This window comes from Dasypus novemcinctus, chromosome 7 (genome assembly GCF_030445035.2).
Source record: "Dasypus novemcinctus isolate mDasNov1 chromosome 7, mDasNov1.1.hap2, whole genome shotgun sequence".
Lineage (NCBI taxonomy): Eukaryota > Metazoa > Chordata > Mammalia > Cingulata > Dasypodidae > Dasypus > Dasypus novemcinctus.
This window is the reverse complement of record NC_080679.1, coordinates 34,754,698-34,772,557: the sequence shown is the minus strand read 5'-3', so window position 1 is coordinate 34,772,557 and position 17,860 is coordinate 34,754,698. Positions and strand designations below refer to the sequence as shown.

Here is a 17,860-nt window from a genome sequence, read left to right as displayed (position 1 = left end):
ATGCTGGATGATGGGTCCATGGGAGACCTATTATATATTCACCTACCTACCTTTGCATATGTATGAAATTTTCCAAAATAAAAATTTTAAATATACTTATTTCTTGGCCTAACCCTTGGAGATTCCTATACATTAGATCTGGGATGGAGCCTGGGAAACTATTTTTTAGCTTTACTTTTAAGCTATATTTTAAAAAATAAGACTGAGCAGCCAGGCAGAGACTCAACATAGGAAACCTCACTCTTAGAGAACTCTTAAGGTCTCTTTCAACCCTGATATTCCATGACTCTAAGAAGATTTTCTTCAGGATTTTCCAAAGCAAATTTGCTTCAGAAAAAATCAAAAGCTTATTTTTGCTGTCCCTTTATCTCGAATAACTTCCTTTTTTTTAGTTATGGTCCTGAAAATTATAAGTGTATGTCTATTTCCTCTGATAATGCCATTCACACGTGCACTCCTAGCAACACTCAAATCCCTTTCTCCATCAGAATTTCCCTATCCTACATTTCATTTCCACAGGTTCCTTTAAATGCCTGGCTATAGATGAGTGACTGAAGTCAAAGATTGCAATAATCGGTGATAGTGGCTTACTGTATTACCCTTCTTAAAGAACTCTGTGTTCACAGTAATTTCCTGTACCAAAGCTATGAACATTTCAGCCAATGAGATAGGAGACTTCAGCATATTTTTTCAAATATAAGGCTTTTTAAAAAAACAAATATAAATCTTACAGCATACGTGGAAGATAATTCCATGAATGGGTCCAACTGCCTCTTCCTCCCCGCCCCACCACCCCACCTGTTGTCTGCTCTCTGTGTCCATTCTCTGTGTGTTCTTCTGTGTCCGCTTGTATTCTCAACAGGCATCACTGGGGATCTGTATCTCTTTTTGTTGCGTCATCTTGCTGCGTCAGCTCTTGTGTGTGTGTGGCACCACTCCTGGGCGGGCTACGGTTTCCCACAGGGCGGCTCTCCTTGTGCAGGGGCCACTCCTTGCGCAGGGGGTACCCTTACACAGGGGCATCCCTGCGTGGGCCAGCACTCCTTGCATGCAGCAGCTCTGCACATGGGCCAGCTCACCATACGAGCCAGCAGGCCCTGGGTATCGAACCCTTGGACCTCTTCTGTTGAGCGTCTGCCCAACTGCCTCTTAATGCAGAGTACTCATATTCTGCATCTACTCAGTGGTATTTGCAGTGAGGATTGAATAATTTTAAAATACTTTCTTATTCTTTCCAAATAAGATTAAGTTGGCTTTAAGACTGTGTATTTCATTGTATTGGTATTATTTGGAAATTGGTGACCCATGTCTAGTTTTTAAGATTGCTTTGGTAAAGTTAACTATTAAGTTTACTAAAAACCCCATTTACCTAGTCTTTTTTTTCTTTGTTTCTTGTTATTTTTTGTTATTTTTTGCCAGTCAGTCTTGATGGCCAGTTTCTCCTCAGAAAATCCCACCGTTTGGTTATTGAGCATGGACCCGGGTTTGCTGACTAGAAGTGTGGGCCAGTCTTTGAGGAAGTAGACCTTTCCCAAGGACTGTCTCTGTGTGGTTGAGTTAAGAAATCTGAGGGGTAGAGGCAACCAACACCAAGGCTGTCTAGAAAGTCCAACTGGGTTACTTATATGAAGAATCTCAGCAAAGTAGGAGAATTCATGTGAGGGGATTTTGAAGGAGAGGATTAGAAATGAAATTTGAACTACCTGAGTTGCAATAACAACCAATAGCACCTCTTTTTTACAGGGTAACTTTGACCTTTACTATGAGCAAAAGAGGGAGTTATGAAGCCTCATGGCTTGGACATATGATACTAGTGATTTTATGTATGTGAACATGTAGGTTCTCTTTTATTTACATATATGTGTATATATGTATCTTTTGTGTATAGATGTGAATATATATATACGTGCATATCTATATACAGAAGTGACATTCTCTAGATATGTTTGGTCTACCCTTAATCTCTCTGGGTTTATAGTTTCCTCATCAAATGCTCTCTCATGTTTACCCTCTGGAACATCATATGATTCTTTATTACTATGCATGTGCAGGTATCAATGTATTAGTATATGTGAGAAGAGCTAAGAGATGAAGAGTGTTGGAAAGATTGTTCTTAGTTTAGGGAATTGGTGTCCTGGAAGAGGGTGATTGGCATGAGGTCACATGGAAAAACTCACATCGTAGCATTCTAAGCTTCATCTTCAAAAAATCGTTTCAGATTGGCAGAAATTGCACACTCCCTCCTGAAACTGGCACCCTATGACACTCAGACAATGGAGAGTCGTGGCCTTCGACGCTACATCATGGAGATGCTACCCATTACTGACTGGACAGCTGAGGCAGTGAGGCCAGCTCTTATCCTCATTTTAAAGAGATTGGATAGAATGTTCAACAAAATTCATAAGATGCCTACTTTGAGGTGAGGATGCCTGCTATTCAGCTTTTGATATTGCAAGCCTCAAAATTAAGGTTTGTCATTTTTGAAGATGGTGGATCAATCTGGAGTTGAATGAATGACTTGAAAGTTTTCCACTAGTATACGCACATAGCTAATCAGTTGTATGAATGTATAAGTGCTAGGTTCTATATTTTGCAGAGAAAACTTTTTTTTTCAAATATATATATATTAAACTTGAAAAATCTCTTCATTATTATCTTGTTCCTCATGTGTAGCACAGAAGAAATCCAATGAATCCCTTTCATTCATTTTTGAAACATAGTAGGGTATACATAAATTAAATAGCTAAGAAAGAAGAAAAATGAATTCGGTGTCCAAAAACTAATGTATTTAAAATAATATTTTAGGTACCAGTTAAGAGAAATGCAAAGATTTATGATAATCAGCAGAGCAGAGACTAAGAATATCCCAGGACTGATAACAAATGTCTAATTTTCACCTTTACTTTAATTCAAGGTTTTCCTAAATGAACATTATTACCACTTGATCTCTGCTCAGTGGTCTGAGACATCTCCATCAGCAACCTTTCTATACTTACATGTGTCTGAATCAAGCTAGCTGGAGATCTGACTCCAGTTTGGAAACCTATGGCGTAGTGAGCAGAGAGTTTAACTAATGCTGGTGTTCTCACTAACTTGTGAGAACATTTTCTATCCTTTTAAACTGAAACCAAAATCAGTGCAACTCTTGCCCAAGAATTTGTATATCTTAGTGTTCAACTTAGTGTCAGTACTTTTCATTTATGCAATTATCAGGTATTGTTGAATTTATGAAAAAAGAAATTGAAAGATTTCATTCTAATAATTGGTGACTTATTCTTATATTCTTTTATACTATGGCCATTAATGCCTACAGTTATTGCATGGTTATTAGTTTCAGTAGCATGGAAATGCCAGTTCTTAAAATGGTCCTATTTTTTTAATGGTCCCATGGACTGTTTATGTAGATCAACAAATTGCCGATCAACGTCTTGTAAGGAATGTATTGGTTCACAAGAGTGTGTCAAAATCAATACTTTTTCTTAAATAACTTGTTATCTAAAAGTGTTAAACATCTCCATAGGCCTGCCCATTCGGTATATGAATATACCCATTATATCAAATACTGTCCTTCGTAAAGATAGATTTTTAGAACTGTGTATAGACTTGATCATTTGTAGGCAGTTTTTTGGGGATGTATACTATGAATTTGGATTTAATTTCTTCAGATTTCAGTTCAATAAGAGAACTGTTGACTAATGCTGACCAGTAGACTACTTGAGCACATTGGTCATAGGTCATGATGGATGTCAACATATCTTTTCCTATCAATACATTACCATTTTGTAATTGCAGATATTTCATTTTGGTAGAAGAGTTCAGCTTTACAAATTGTCTCCAGGAAAATATATGGAAATACTTTTCATATCAGAAAAGATCAGCCTGTTAATTTTATTGTGGTGACAAAGTGTAGGGCCACAGGGATGAATTCTTCAGTACTAGGACAATTATAGACTAGATTGAATTTTATTACAGCAAAGTCCATGTTTGTCTAATTGACTTATATATTCTAGCATTTACTCTACTAAAGAAAATAGCCAAAGAATATCATTTCTTAGGAGGCCAAGAAAGGACACATTTAAAATAGAGTGTTTTCCTCTAATGTGATCTTTAAGGCAGGAGTTAAACCATAAATCCTAATAGAAGCAATCTGGTATAAAAGCCATTGGGATCAAATGTAGTCTGATAAATAGAATTCAGAAATTGGTAATAGTCAGTTCATTTCGCCTGTGAGTAATTACCTCTGTGGTGGGTTTCCTAAAATGATAGTCTTAGGACCCTCCCTCAAAGATAAAAGCAGGGAACTTAATATGCAACCCATTCATCATCTCTGTTTTTTCTTCAATAGATTTTGTCTCATTAGTCAAGTGGGGCAGAAGTGCCTCTGCTACGTTTTCAGTATCTTCTTCCCCTCCCAGTGTGCTCTGTACTTTTGGAACAACATGGGTAAATTTCATCCCGTGTAAAGCACTCTGTTGTCTCAGACACCCATTCTGTCTTAGATGGCGTCAGAATCACTGTCTCGTTCACTTGTTTCAGACTGTCTCCAGAAGGGAGCCAAGCTGCTAATGGCTCCTATATTGTATTCCAGGCGACAGGTTGAGTGGGAGCCTGCCAGCAATTTGATTGAAGGGGTTTGTTTGACACTTCAGAGGCAGCCAATCATATCCTTCCTGCCTCACCTTAGGTCCCTGATCAATGTCTGTGTCAATCTGGTGAGTAGCCAAGTGGCAATCTTATGAAACTTTGCAAAATATAACTCTGCTATTGACTTCTCTGAATTGAAGATTTACAGGTCAACCACTTTGTGCCCCTACCTACCCATGAAAACAGACGGCTCAGGTGACACTGAAAATAGTGAGGTACATTTCAAGGTGGTACATGGGGAGATACAGGGGCCCATCGCTACACAGATGGGATTTTGGCATACTGCTTCCCATGCACTACTTTGACAATTTGCCTTTTCAAGTTGCGCTGAGAGTTGAGGGCTGCCAGTTGGAGAGTGGGGTGGCGGAGACTGCACAATTGGCTAGAAATTGCGGTAGTGTGGGGTACAGGGTAGAATTAAAATGCAAAGATATATATATATATATATATAATTATTATTTTTAGTGCAAAATGACACCATGAGTTGGCCAGTCTAGGATTTATGTAAAGAAAAAAATATATTTTTTTATCATTTCAGTAATATCTAGAGTCTGGTCCTGACAAGGTTTTGTACAATGTGTGGAAACCATGTTAGAGCATTTCATTGATTAGGATCTACCGCTTAACTAGTTGAGCAATAAATCTGTAGTTGGAATGCCTAGTGCAAATAGAGCTGTTATCATCATCATTGTTGTCAGTATTTGTTCCATCAATGAATGTTGACTGCATTCCTTTAATAAAGAAGTAAGTATGTCCAATATCTGATTAGAATAGCTTTTTTGTTCATCTTTCATTATTTGCGTGGTTAGATATAAACAACATTCTACAAAACCTTGGCTGAATCCTGTTTCATATTTGATCTGACTCCAGACATTACATGCCTTCAGAAGAAGGCTATGAGAAAGAACAGATTAAAAGTAACATGCCCAACCTTCAATTTATTATTATCTATCATCATCATCATTATTGAATGAAGACTCCCCTACTGTGGTTGCATGAAATTGCAATAGTCAAGGCTGGTCATGTGCTCTGTTTGTATTTCAGGTGATGGGAGTGGTAGGACCTTCCAGTGTTGCTGATGGATTACCCCTTCTTCATCTCAGCCCTTATCTCTCACCACCTCTGCCCTTCAGCACAGCTGTTGTCCGGCTTGTAGCATTGCAGATACAGGTGTGACTACCTTACCTGTTTGTCACGCTCATTAAATTGTTGGTTGAGGCACCAGATCATGGTGTTCTCTTTTTTCTGCAAAGGCTGGGCAAAATCTGTGAAACAAAAGTATAAACCTCTCCAAACTTCTGTAGGTTTGGAGCTTCAGCCCTGAGCTTGGCCCTAAGTTGTGCTTCTGTAATTCTTCTTGAGATCTCAAAAATAGCAGAGTCATTTAGTCTTGCCACAACCACAGAAACCACTCCAGTCATTTAAAATTTGTACAGATATATTAGGAAAATAATGGTCCACAGATAATCAGCTCACAGTTGTTAAAAGAGCCAATACTATTCAAAGTCTGGTTTTAAATTATTTTCAGAAAGAATTGCAATATAAAATTCTTTCAGATGTTATCACTGGACTTTGAATATCTTAATTTTCTTTAATGACTGTGGGTTGAGTATTGTGGGTGCTTTTAAAAAATTTTCCCACTTATTTTCTTTCCTGAAATTAAAAAATAATCATTCCCAAGGCTAAAAGTGCAGAATTCCAATTCCCTTACCTACTTCTGTGTGTCTTCTAATTTTAAAGAGCAGTAAATTATCAGGAAGCTCTGTGATCAGTAGAAAGCACACAATTGATGTAAATGGGTGACTGCCCCACCCATTACCTGACAACCAGGCTGAATGGTCCATAATCTAGAGCATTATTATTTATAGATGATAGAAAAAGGATTCAGAACTGTGTGTCTACCGTGCTGAAGGGAAACAATGGCCTCCCTAAAGTGATACTTTGTAGTAACCCATGTACAAAGATCATGTTTTCTTTCTATATTGCTTATTGCTTTCTGGCTGGGAGAAGGCTATATGCAGGAGTCAGAGGACTTTTAAGTAACTGCTAAATAGGTCAAGTGGCAAGTTCTCATTTTCTTCCTTTTCCTTTGTCTCTAAAATATTTCTTGGTGGGGACATGGAGAAAACTAATGGAGAAATATGGTTGCCTTGTACCTAGGCCATAAGTCTTATGATTTCTCATGTAATATTCAAGATGTTGCTGTCTTTTTAGGTATAGCTCTCAATTGTGTCAAGCAAATGGTAAAGTATCATTCACTCAAAAGTTTTGAGTGAATCTTGTATGCTGCACCGACGACAATTGAACTCATAGTTTACAGGAGCAGCCAGCAGGGAAGTCACCGTCTCCACCATGCTGTGTAAAAACAAACATACTAAAAAGGGTGTGGGGATCAATTAATCTTTTTTCTTTATTATTGCTGCACAGGCTTTAAAAGAAGATTTCCCCTTAAGCCATGTGATCTCCCCATTCACCAATCAAGAGCGAAGGGAGGGGATGCTTTTAAATCTGCTCATCCCATTTGTGCTCACAGTAGGATCTGGAAGCAAAGGTCTGATTAATTAAACTAAAGGACATATATCCTTGTTGTTGTGTTTTCTTAAATGTCAGCCTGTTATTTCTTTTTCCTTTTTCCATAAAGGCCATCATGAAGTTGATCTGAATGATTTAAACAAGATTACTGTAGGAAGTAGAGCTTTTCTTTCTTTTCAGTTCAGCTACCCTGGGACAAGAGCTTCTCTGCTTCACTTCTTAGAAGATAACTCCTATTTAAAATCACCTCAAAAATTGGAAGAACTTCTTTCACTTGAGACAATGGTATTAGTTGAAATACAGTTAGATAGGAATTGGCAGGTGTGAGGATTTTAGAAACTACCACCGCTATGTTTAGCATAAATCCTGCCACTTATTAAATTCCAATATATTGTTATTACTCTTCCTTCTTAGGGGGATTTTTCTTGTAGGAACATTTTGTGTCAAATGTAAAGATAGTATCTGAACAGAGAAAAGCAAGGAAGTTGAATTTGCAAGCAGGCATTTGGCTAAGAACACAAGCTTTCGGATGCCTTACGGAGAAAGCACCCTGGTGCCAGGAACACTGCTCCTGTCCTCAGGAGCGGCTGTGCTTGGTGGGAAATTGCACTGATTTCGTGGGTGTTGTAGTTTGGAATTGGAAAGAGAGCTGAATTTTTTTGTGTCTCAGGTGGAAAGCCTACCCTGTGACTTGCTTTCCTTCCACTTCCCTCTCCCACACGCTGGCCCTCAGATAGCCCGTGGCTGGAGCAGCCGGAGGTGCACCTGCTGCTGCAGACAGTCATCAATGTGCTCCTGCCGCCCCGGATCATCAGCACGTCCAGGAGCAAGAACTTCATGTTGGAGAGCTCCCCTGCCCACTGCTCCACGCCTGGGGATGCAGGAAAAGACCTCCGCAGGGAAGGGCTGGCCGAATCCACCAGCCAGGCAGCATACTTGGGTGAGTAATGTGTGTGTGTTTACATTTACATCTAATATGTATATTTTATATTTATCGTGGATTTATTATTACATGTGTGCATTACATAGATATAATACATACATAGTTATTTCCCACCTGAACTCCGAAAATATTTAAAGAGATCAGTTGGGTAACTAAGAAGCCTTATTCTGGCAAGAGTCTGGTTCCCTTCGTAAACATACTCCAAAAAATAAAGTACTTTCATATCTGTGATGCCTAAATTACTTGGCTGTTTGGTTGGGGTTTTTTTTTAAGAGTGTCTGGGCATGTAAGGAAGGAAGGCATGTGCTGTAAGAATTCCTCCTTGCTGACTAAGTACAAGATCACTAATGAAGTGTGGTAGCTGTTATCAGATCTAGACTCAGTCAGTCTAGTACACAAGGATACCGTATTACACAGCGCAAGGGGCTCATTGGTCTGCCATCTATGTGAATGCAGCGCCCTGGAGTTGGGCGGGTCATACCCTAAGCAGCCAGCCGAGGTGGATTTCCTCTCTGTGTCCATTCACTGTATGTTCTTCTGTGACCACTTCTATCCTTATCAGTGGCACCAGGAATCTGTGTTTCTTTTTGTTGCATCATCTTGTTGTGTAGCTCTCTGTGTGTGCGGCGCCATTCTTGGGCAGGCTGCACCTTCTTTCACACTGGGCAGCTCTCCTTACAGGGCACACTCCTTGCGCGTGGGCCTCCTCTACGCGGTGGACACCCCCGCGTGGCATGGCACTCCTTACACACATCAGCACTGCACATAGGCCAGCTTCACATGGGTCAAGGGTTTGAACCGTGGACCTCTCATGTGGTAGGCAGACGCCATATCCATTGGGCCAAGTCCGCTTCCCATGCAACATCATCTTTAAATCTCCATCTTGATTGTCATTCTAGTAAAGTCATTCAACTTATTCTCCTCCCATAATGCTTGCCAATCCTCTTTTCCCTTCGACTCTTACTTTCCTGTTTCTTGTTTGCTAACCCTGCCTTTGCATTGGCCCTGATCCTGTAATGATCACCCTGACCCTGAATGAGTTGGGCTGGTGGAAAAGACCACTCTTGCCACAGCACTGAGAATAAGGAGCCCTGGCAGCAGAACATCTCAAAAGGGAAAGTTGAGAAAGTCTTGCTTGACATTTCTCAATTCACCAAAGTAGAGCTCTGTGGGGAATGTAAGATGAAAACATGCACACTGATGAAAATACAGTTGCTTGGAGTTTAGAGTGTGTGGAGTGTATAAACTGCACCATAGAGGGGTATGATTGGAAATGATGTGGTAGACAATGAAAATGAAGAAGAAGAAAAGATGCATGTGCACAGGCCTTCAGTTACCCAGGGCATGAGGAAGCAGGGCTCCAAGGAAGTTGAGACATTGGCTTAGAGCCCTGCACAAGGTTTGGGATTGCATCGAAGTTGATGGATGATGACTGTCCATGTAAGACAAAGATATGAGATAACACTTGAGGAGTAAATATTTTCAAGCCTCCCCATTTTCTGCCTTTTTAATGAAGGAGAATTCTTTGTTTACTTGGCCAGTAAACAAAGTTTGTTTTTAAGTTTGTTTTTACATTTATTTTGAGTCCTTACCATGTATAATGCAGTGTTTTCTATACTTTCCATGTGTCACCTCATTTAACTCTTATATCCTCATGACCAGTCTGATAAACATGCTCACTTTAGAAATAAAGAAGCCAAGACCCAGAGAGGGTGTTAACTTGCCTAAAGCCACACAAGTAATATGTGACAGAGCCAGATTTTGAGTCCAAGCTCTCTGGCACCAGAGTCCCTCCTTTGGGCTCCTTGCTACACTGCCTGCATGTTGTGCTGATGATGGTGAGGGTGGAAAGCAGAATGGCAGAAACCCAAAGAATGCCACCAGGCACATATTGATAGGAGAAATGTCATCAAAATCAGGGCAGGGAGAGAGAAGTGGTTTTTTGGTTTGCTTGTTTGTTTTTTTTATTTATTTAGTGGAGGGAGAGGAATTGAGAGGAATAATTGCCATGAAAAGTGAGATTTTGAGAAGGCAGATGGATAAGGATGAGTGTCACATCTCTCTCTGTGCTCCATGACATGGTTCTTCCCTGGGAATGCCCTAGAGACAGTGGAGGTCTATGTGACACTTGAGGGCTCTGGGGATTGGATTGCTCTGTGCCCTTTAGATGCGGAGATGGACCTTAACACGTAATTCACCAGACTGCCCTATGGCAGACCTAGTGGGGACATCTGGGGTGGCAGAGGAAACGCCCATCACAATCTGTGAAATCTTTCCAGTACTCCAGTTTTGTCCTGATATGCTGTTTGGGAATTCTGTTTCTTGAAGAAAAAAATAATAATAAATGACCATGATGAGTCTGCCAGAATCTGGGAGGAAGAGAAATCCAACAGGATTGAGTAATGGAAATAATGTGCAATACCAGGGGGTGGGGATGAGGAGGAGAGAGAGGAGTTTTTATTGATATCCGTATCTTGGGGGATATACTCAAACCCACCCGCTGATTACTTCTGGGGGCAGTTTGGAGTGGGATTAGGAGAGGAACAGGAAGGGAAAGGCCTTGCTTTTTTTTTTTTAACATTGTGCATTTCTACGAGGTTTGATTTTATTTGTAATAACAAAAATATTCTATTTCTATGCTTAAAAGAAAAAAAGGAAAACTGTGATTTTTTAGATATCCATGTTTCTGCTTGGGATGTAAGCAATACGCTCACTTCCAAAAGATGTTTGTGTTCTCCTCATCAGAATCAAAGCATGTTTACCATGCAGATGTTTGGCTTGAGGTCAGGAACACTCTCGCTCTGGAGTGCACGCACGTTTTTGAGAACATGGAGAGGGTTCAGAAGTTTAGAAAATCGCCCGGCACGGAGAGGGTGTTGGGTGTGTGCAGTGCTCTCTGCAGCCGCAGTCCTCAGGCTCGCTTTTCTTTTTTACTGGTGTGAAGCGCTGAAGGTGATTCTCGTCTGCTTTGAGAGGCAGCTTGGAAGCCAGTGGTACTGGCTGAGCCTGCAGGTGAAGGAGATGGCCCTGCGGAAGGTGGGAGGCCTGGCCCTGTGGGACTTCCTCGACTTCATCGTGCGCACCCGCATACCCATCTTCGTGCTCTTGCGCCCTTTCATCCAATGCAAGGTGCGGTGTGTGCATCTCCTCGTGGAAATGTCATGAATGTGTGTGCTTCGTTAAGGCAGGGTTACAGCGGGAGCGCTTGTGGGACATTCTGTAGCTACTTAATAGAACCTGTTTACACCATGCTCAGACAGAAATCAGCCCCCAAAATATAACCTGGAGGAAAAAAATTCATGTGAGAAGTACCTTCACTGTAACAGCATTATTAGAATCTATAAAACTTTGCCTTTTCCTCCTGATCAAAAAAAAAGATTGGTCCAATGGAATGACTGGGAGAATGTTCTTTCTTCAGTGGCATGACTGAGATCTAATTTTATTTTATTTTGTTTTTTCATAATTCTAGATGTTTACATAACAAATAACAGCTTCAAAATGCATGTATCATAAACTGACAGTGCTAACTGGAGATAGGGATAAATCCACAATCATAGCGATCTAATTTTAAATAATATATGAAAAAGAAGGGCTACTTAAAGCATATATTTTTCTCCAAAACTCTTAATACTCCTCTGCTTTTCTTTTCATGTCCAGATTTCTTGGGGCATTTATTTAATTATTCAACACTTCCTGTGTAAGGCACTGTTCTAAGACCTTTGCATGCATTACTTTATGTAAAATCCTCACAACCAGCTATGAAGTAGGTGCAGTAATTAGCCCATTTCACAGATGGGAAAATTGAGGCACTGAGAATGTTACGCGTTCTTTTTAGCTTCTGGCCCAGCCAGCGGAGAACCATGAAGAGCTCTCTGCCCGGCAACGTATTGCGGACCAGCTGGAGCGGCGCTTCATCCCACGCCCTTTGTGTAAGAGCTCGCTCATTGCTGAGTTCAACAGTGAACTAAAAATTCTAAAAGAGGCTGTCCACAGTGGATCAGGTGAGAATGCATGCGGTATTTTGAATTTGTTTCTCCTCTGTCCCGGAAACTGCTCTTTTGGAACCATAAATGAGTTTATTGTGAGGTACTGGTAGATCTGACCTGTGATCATGGTCCGCATCTCATGGTCAGCATCGAAACAGAAATCAAGTGGTTATCTGGGAGTTCGATTTTTTTTCTTTCTTAAATACTGTTTTCAATCCTCATTTTAGTAGTTAAGCCCTTTTGAGAATATTGAACTGGGAAAAAACCTTTTAAATTCTGACCTTGATTTTTTTTTTTTTTTGGTAAGGACAAGGGGACCAAACGTTCATGGAGGAAAATCTACTATGTAGTAGATCCTTTCATGAATGTTGTCTAGTTTAATCCACACAGCTCCCTATAAGTACACAGCTGAAAGCCTGCTTAGAGAATAGAAACTGAGGTTAGTAAGGGTTAATTTTCACTTATTAAAAGTGACAGCCCTGAGGGGATATTAGCCCAGGTTGTGGGATTATAAAGACTTTACATTTTTACAAACTGTGAGGGGTGGGGAGAAGGATGGTTGAATTAGATTTGGCACTAGGAAGTACTTTCTTTACATTATTAAACATGTTTTTGGGGATTGCGTTATTTTCATTTTTACAATTATATTAACAGCAGATCACTGAGACAGGAAAAATCTTCTGCCATTAGAGGGCAGTCATTACCCACAAGTAGAATATATGTGCCCCCTTTCCCTTCTTTCTGAAGGTTTATTGTTGTTTACAGACAATGCATTGAAAGACAAAAAAAAATGTTGACCAATACAACCTTGGTAAATTCTGTACATTGCCATTTGAATATTCTGCATTATAATAAAATAATATGACATAGAACGAGGAATATTCTGTCAGATACAATTTCCAGAAAAGGAGAATGAGAGCACTCTGTTTGACTATGTAATCTGATTTTTATTGTGGAGTTCATATCGGATGCCTTATTTATCACTCCCCTGTTTCTCAGTAAAAACGGGCAAGTTGGAAGCTACAATCTAGGTCAATATAAATTTTTATCCTACTAGCCTTGGGAAAAAAAGTCAAAAACTATAAGAAGGTAAATAATGCAGAAGCATTTTACATTGTTAGAGATAGCAGGCTCTAACAAGGTAGCTATTCAATTGTAAGTTCAGCAAATACTGATTCTTATTTGTTAATGTTCCCACTTCGACTTGCTACTTTGCCTTAATGATCATTTGTATGGGATACACTATTTAACCAACCTTTCCTGAAAATAAAAACAAACAAACAAGCAAGCCACTTTGAAGCAATTATTTGTGTTCTTTGAAGATGCTCATCACACACTTCTTCCGGTCTCTCAAATCCCGCAGCCTACCAAGGGAAGACATCCATCAGTACCGTGGGTACCTCCACCTCTGCTTACCGCCTGAGCCTGGCCACCATGTCCCGTTCAAACACAGGCACCGGCACTGTCTGGGAGCAGGACAGTGAGCCCTCCCAGCAGGCTTCCCAGGACACCCTGAGTCGGACTGACGAGGAGGATGAGGAAAGTAGGTCACCCCATAGGAGCAGGTGGGAAACATAGCTCAGCTCTGTGGGTGGGGGTCAGGGAAGGAATTCTGCCCTTCAGACCTTTTCCAGTTCTGATTTCCCCAGTCGTTTTTTCAAAAGAAGTCATCATCAAATTGTGACTGATTCCATGATTCCTAATCCTTGTGCTTCTATAAATGCCTTGATATCCTTGGTCACTTAAAAGGAACTCAGACAAAAGGTAAATCTTTAATGACTGCCAAATTTTCTTTGAGTTTATTCCTAATCCTTGTGCTTCTATAAATGCCTTGATATCCTTGGTCACTTAAAAGGAACTCAGACAAAAGGTAAATCTTTAATGACTGCCAAATTTTCTTTGAGTTTATGTTATATAGTCACCTTCTTCTAGTAACTCTCATTTTAACCATGGGTAAGTAAATAAAGAGCCTTTGTTTCTCCTTCTCGTGTACATCTTGCTTAGTGGGTTGACCAGCCCTTATGTGACACCATTGGGCAGAGGAAAGTGGGCAACCCATATGCTCAGCCCCAGAAAAGCACTTGTTGGCTGTGCCAGTCAGAACTTAAACCAGCAGCCTGTCCTCGGAGGACACATCCTGAGTGTGAGTTAAGAGAGTCCCCAGTGATTGGGTCAGCTCAAGAGCTTCTAATGCATGTACTACAAATTTGGAGTTATGAAATAAGGGAAAATCAAGTCAAGAAAAATGCTTCACATACATGTTCTACAAAGTAGAAGTAGAGTGTAAGATTCCATTTAACACTACTTTCATTTAAAGAGGGTTTCAATTGCATTGATTATTTCTCACATGTGTTTTTAAAACATTCTGATATAACAGTTATAGCAAAGTATGCTGTTAATGCATTAAGCTTTAGAACAAAATTTAGATTCCCACCCAGCACTTCCCCATACCAACACCAACCTCCCCCCCCCCCCAAAAAAAGAGAATCAAAGAAAGCCCACTCTGAATTAAATTAAACAGAGGAAATGGAAGTTAAGGTCAGAATTTTAATTAATTAAGATGAATGGAAGTATCTTAAAACCTCACTACAGTTGTGTATGTGGGAGAAGAGAAGAAATAAATGATTTATGATAACAAATTTTCAGATCTATCTTCAGGTTTAATCAGGAAACAAAGTTAATAATCATATTGCCCTACATCTGACATGTAGACCTTGTATTTAAATTATCTTGATAATTGCTTATGGAAATACACCTACAATTATAATTAGGAAAATCTAGAAAAATCTTAACCAAGAAAATAAACAAAAAACATGAAAGAAACAAATGACCATATATTTGAAGTATCCATTTGATCCTTGTAATCGTTCAGAACTGAGGTAATAATGTCTATTTTTCTTTAATGCTTGAGGTAGTCTCTCTAAGCACTTTTTTTTTAGTGACTGGAAATGATACCACCTATCTTTAGTAGAACTAAAATATAATTTCCCAGTAACCTTATTAATAAATAGATGCTCTAACCACTAGGAAGAAGCTAGGAAAGAAAAGTAGAAAAGATATAAATAGAGGTTCATTAGCCAAAGTCAGCACTCATACGACTAGGCTGGCGAGGCAGGGGACCATATGGAAGTATGCAGTATTTTGCTAATATCTCCTGCTCTCAGACATCAGAATCATCCCAGTAGGAGCAGGATTGCTAACAAATGGTATGGTGTAGTTTTGAAGAGGCTACGTATTAATTTATAAGGGGTGGAGTATGAAAGCCAGATTGATGACTGCTTTGTATTAAACTATTTTCCCATAAATCACCAAACCTGTAGTAAGACCTACAAGATACAAGGTGAGAAACTAGGAAGTTTGAGAAAGATATGTTCTCTCCCCTCCAGGATCTTAGATATAGTCTTGTAGAGGAGATGACAAACGTTTGTGACAAAGAACACTTAGGCAAAGGGATAATGGATGGGAGTACATGATTAATTACTAAACAATATTGAGGAAGTAAGTGGTGTGAAGTGATATATGACTTTGACTAAGGGATGACATATCAGTGGAATCTGGGAAAAGACCACAATCTATCTGTATAAATAACTCAAGCTACCATGTATTTCTCTATTTTAGACATATTTGCTTTTTTTCCTCTGTGAAAATAACTGAAAAGGAAATAGTATTCTATAACAAGAATCAATTTTCAGTCAATCATCATAAGACATATTGAAAGTTAAACAATTTTCATGTTCACCTCTTTGGCTTGAAATCAGTTCAATGAGAAATACAATCACTAGGGAATTTTAAGTAAATGATATCAGAAGCTCTTATATGGTAGTAGCATAAATTCATCAAAGACCACTATATGTTTATCAAAATATATTTGCTGTTCAGCAACAAACAACATTAGCTCACTTGGAAAAGGTCACCTTGCAACGAATACTGTGCTAAAGTTAACTTTCCTATGCATTCGAATACATTGATTTCTGCTACTATGAAGAAAACAAGATTAAATAATTAAAATTTGGTTTAAAATAAGCATTTATTTCTGAATTTTATGGATTTGTTGACCTTTTTACAAATAATATCTTAAGAAGTCTTCCTCTAAGCAGTCTAAAAATCATTAAATGTACTGAATATAGTTTTTGAATGTCAAAGAATTGTTCTTGATTCACTCAATTTAAAAAGTCCCTTATGGAACTATTACTGGAATGCTTTGCAAATGTATAATTTAGTTTTTCTGAAATCTTTAATTTGTAGATTCCCATTGACTTTCACAAATAATCTACCTGTAAAAATGGACAAGAGGTTTACATTTAATTCATTAAGGAGTTAAAGTACAGGAGGGCAGGAGAAGTGTGGACATGAATCATTATCATTGGCCTTTTGGGACACAAAAAACTAAAACCCCAGAAGCTTTAGAGGCTACCCTTCAGTTGTACTCAAGCCATAAAGTGACCCAAGCCCAGTTTTGGTTTGGATTTTCTGATCAGCATCATATTTTCTATAACACTCCTTTCCTTTGTCCCTTTTAGATGACTCTGTAAGCATGCCCAGTGTGGTAAGTGAACAAGAAGCTTACCTCTTGAGTGCCATTGGAAGGAGGCGGTTCTCCAGTCACGTATCCAGCATGTCTGCACCTCAGGCTGAGGTGGGCATGTTACCTAGCCAGAGGTAAAGAGCCATGGATATTGTATACTCTGCATTTTGGGGCAAGGGTAGAAATTCTGAAAAGTCTTTCCCCTTATACTACAAAAGCTGAAAGTGAAGCAAGCAATGGTACTGATTTTAGGTAGCACATTCATTCATCAAACAGCTTTTCAACAAGGTACTTGAGGCAACTATTTGCAGAGAATTTTCTAAGCCAGGCCAGTAAAGGGATATCAGTTTCTGATCCAACCATTGTCTCCCCTTAAAAGTTTCCATAAATAGTTGCATGGTTTTCTCTCTGCTTGTCAAGTGACATTTTTGTATTTCAAATTTATCATTAGCTAGCAATGAGTACCTGGCAAGTGTATAAGACTAGCTTGATATATTTGGTAAAGTTTAGGCTTGAGCTATGTCACCAGTGTTAAGTTGGAAGTGGTGATGCTTAACCAAACAGAAAAGAGCCTATACCACTATGTGTGACCTTGGACAAGTCATTTTCAGGTTTCCCATCTGTGAAGTGAAGGGTTGGCAGAATCAAACATGGCAGTTCCCTTCTTTTCCCATGTCTGTCTGTGTGAGTCCATTTATATCAGACACAGCACGGGGGTGGGGGCTCAACCTAAGTCACACCTCACTGATGAAAGTCCAATCAAAAGCCCTAAAGCAATTTTATCACATAATCGAATCAAAGGCCCCTCAAGTGAATTTAATGCAATCAAAGGGTATCATACCCAGAGGAATAGATTAGTTTACAAATATAATCTTTCTCATTTTGGGGTTCAGAAAATAATCTCAAACTGCCTCAGGTAACACTTCTTGAACTAAAGTTTTGATTCCATGACTAAACTCTTATACATTTTCTTAGGAAAAGAGTGTGTATAGGTATGTTGGCATGTATAACTGCCAAGTTATATAAACACATTAAAAATATATAGTACAGAAAATGGTCTGTGATAAGAATCAAAAGATTCTGTTTCAGAGCCAATGATATTTAAACTTTAGGAGTCAAAAACTATTTTTCAAAGAGCCTAATGTGCTTTCAGCTAGCTTGTTATTTGTTTATTTTTCAATACTTGCAGACTCAATGTGGTATCATTCATGCATAGAAAATAATAAAAAT

At 39.2% G+C, this 17,860-nt stretch overlaps 1 protein-coding gene across 8 annotated transcripts in view; it reads left to right on the top strand.

The window, feature by feature from the left end:
* UNC80 (unc-80 homolog, NALCN channel complex subunit) overlaps positions 1-17,860 on the top strand; it is a 270,741-nt gene that overhangs the window by 237,342 nt on the left and 15,539 nt on the right. For all 8 annotated transcript variants that reach the window (XM_058300212.1, XM_058300207.1, XM_058300210.2 and 5 more), the window contains 9 exons: positions 2,219-2,419; positions 4,589-4,712; positions 5,689-5,814; positions 7,072-7,195; positions 7,910-8,116; positions 11,064-11,248; positions 11,955-12,120; positions 13,469-13,648; positions 16,626-16,764. In XM_058300212.1, coding sequence (XP_058156195.1) covers positions 2,219-2,419; positions 4,589-4,712; positions 5,689-5,814; positions 7,072-7,195; positions 7,910-8,116; positions 11,064-11,248; positions 11,955-12,120; positions 13,469-13,648; positions 16,626-16,764 — 1,452 coding nt within the window. The remainder of the gene's footprint in view (positions 1-2,218; positions 2,420-4,588; positions 4,713-5,688; positions 5,815-7,071; positions 7,196-7,909; positions 8,117-11,063; positions 11,249-11,954; positions 12,121-13,468; positions 13,649-16,625; positions 16,765-17,860) is intronic.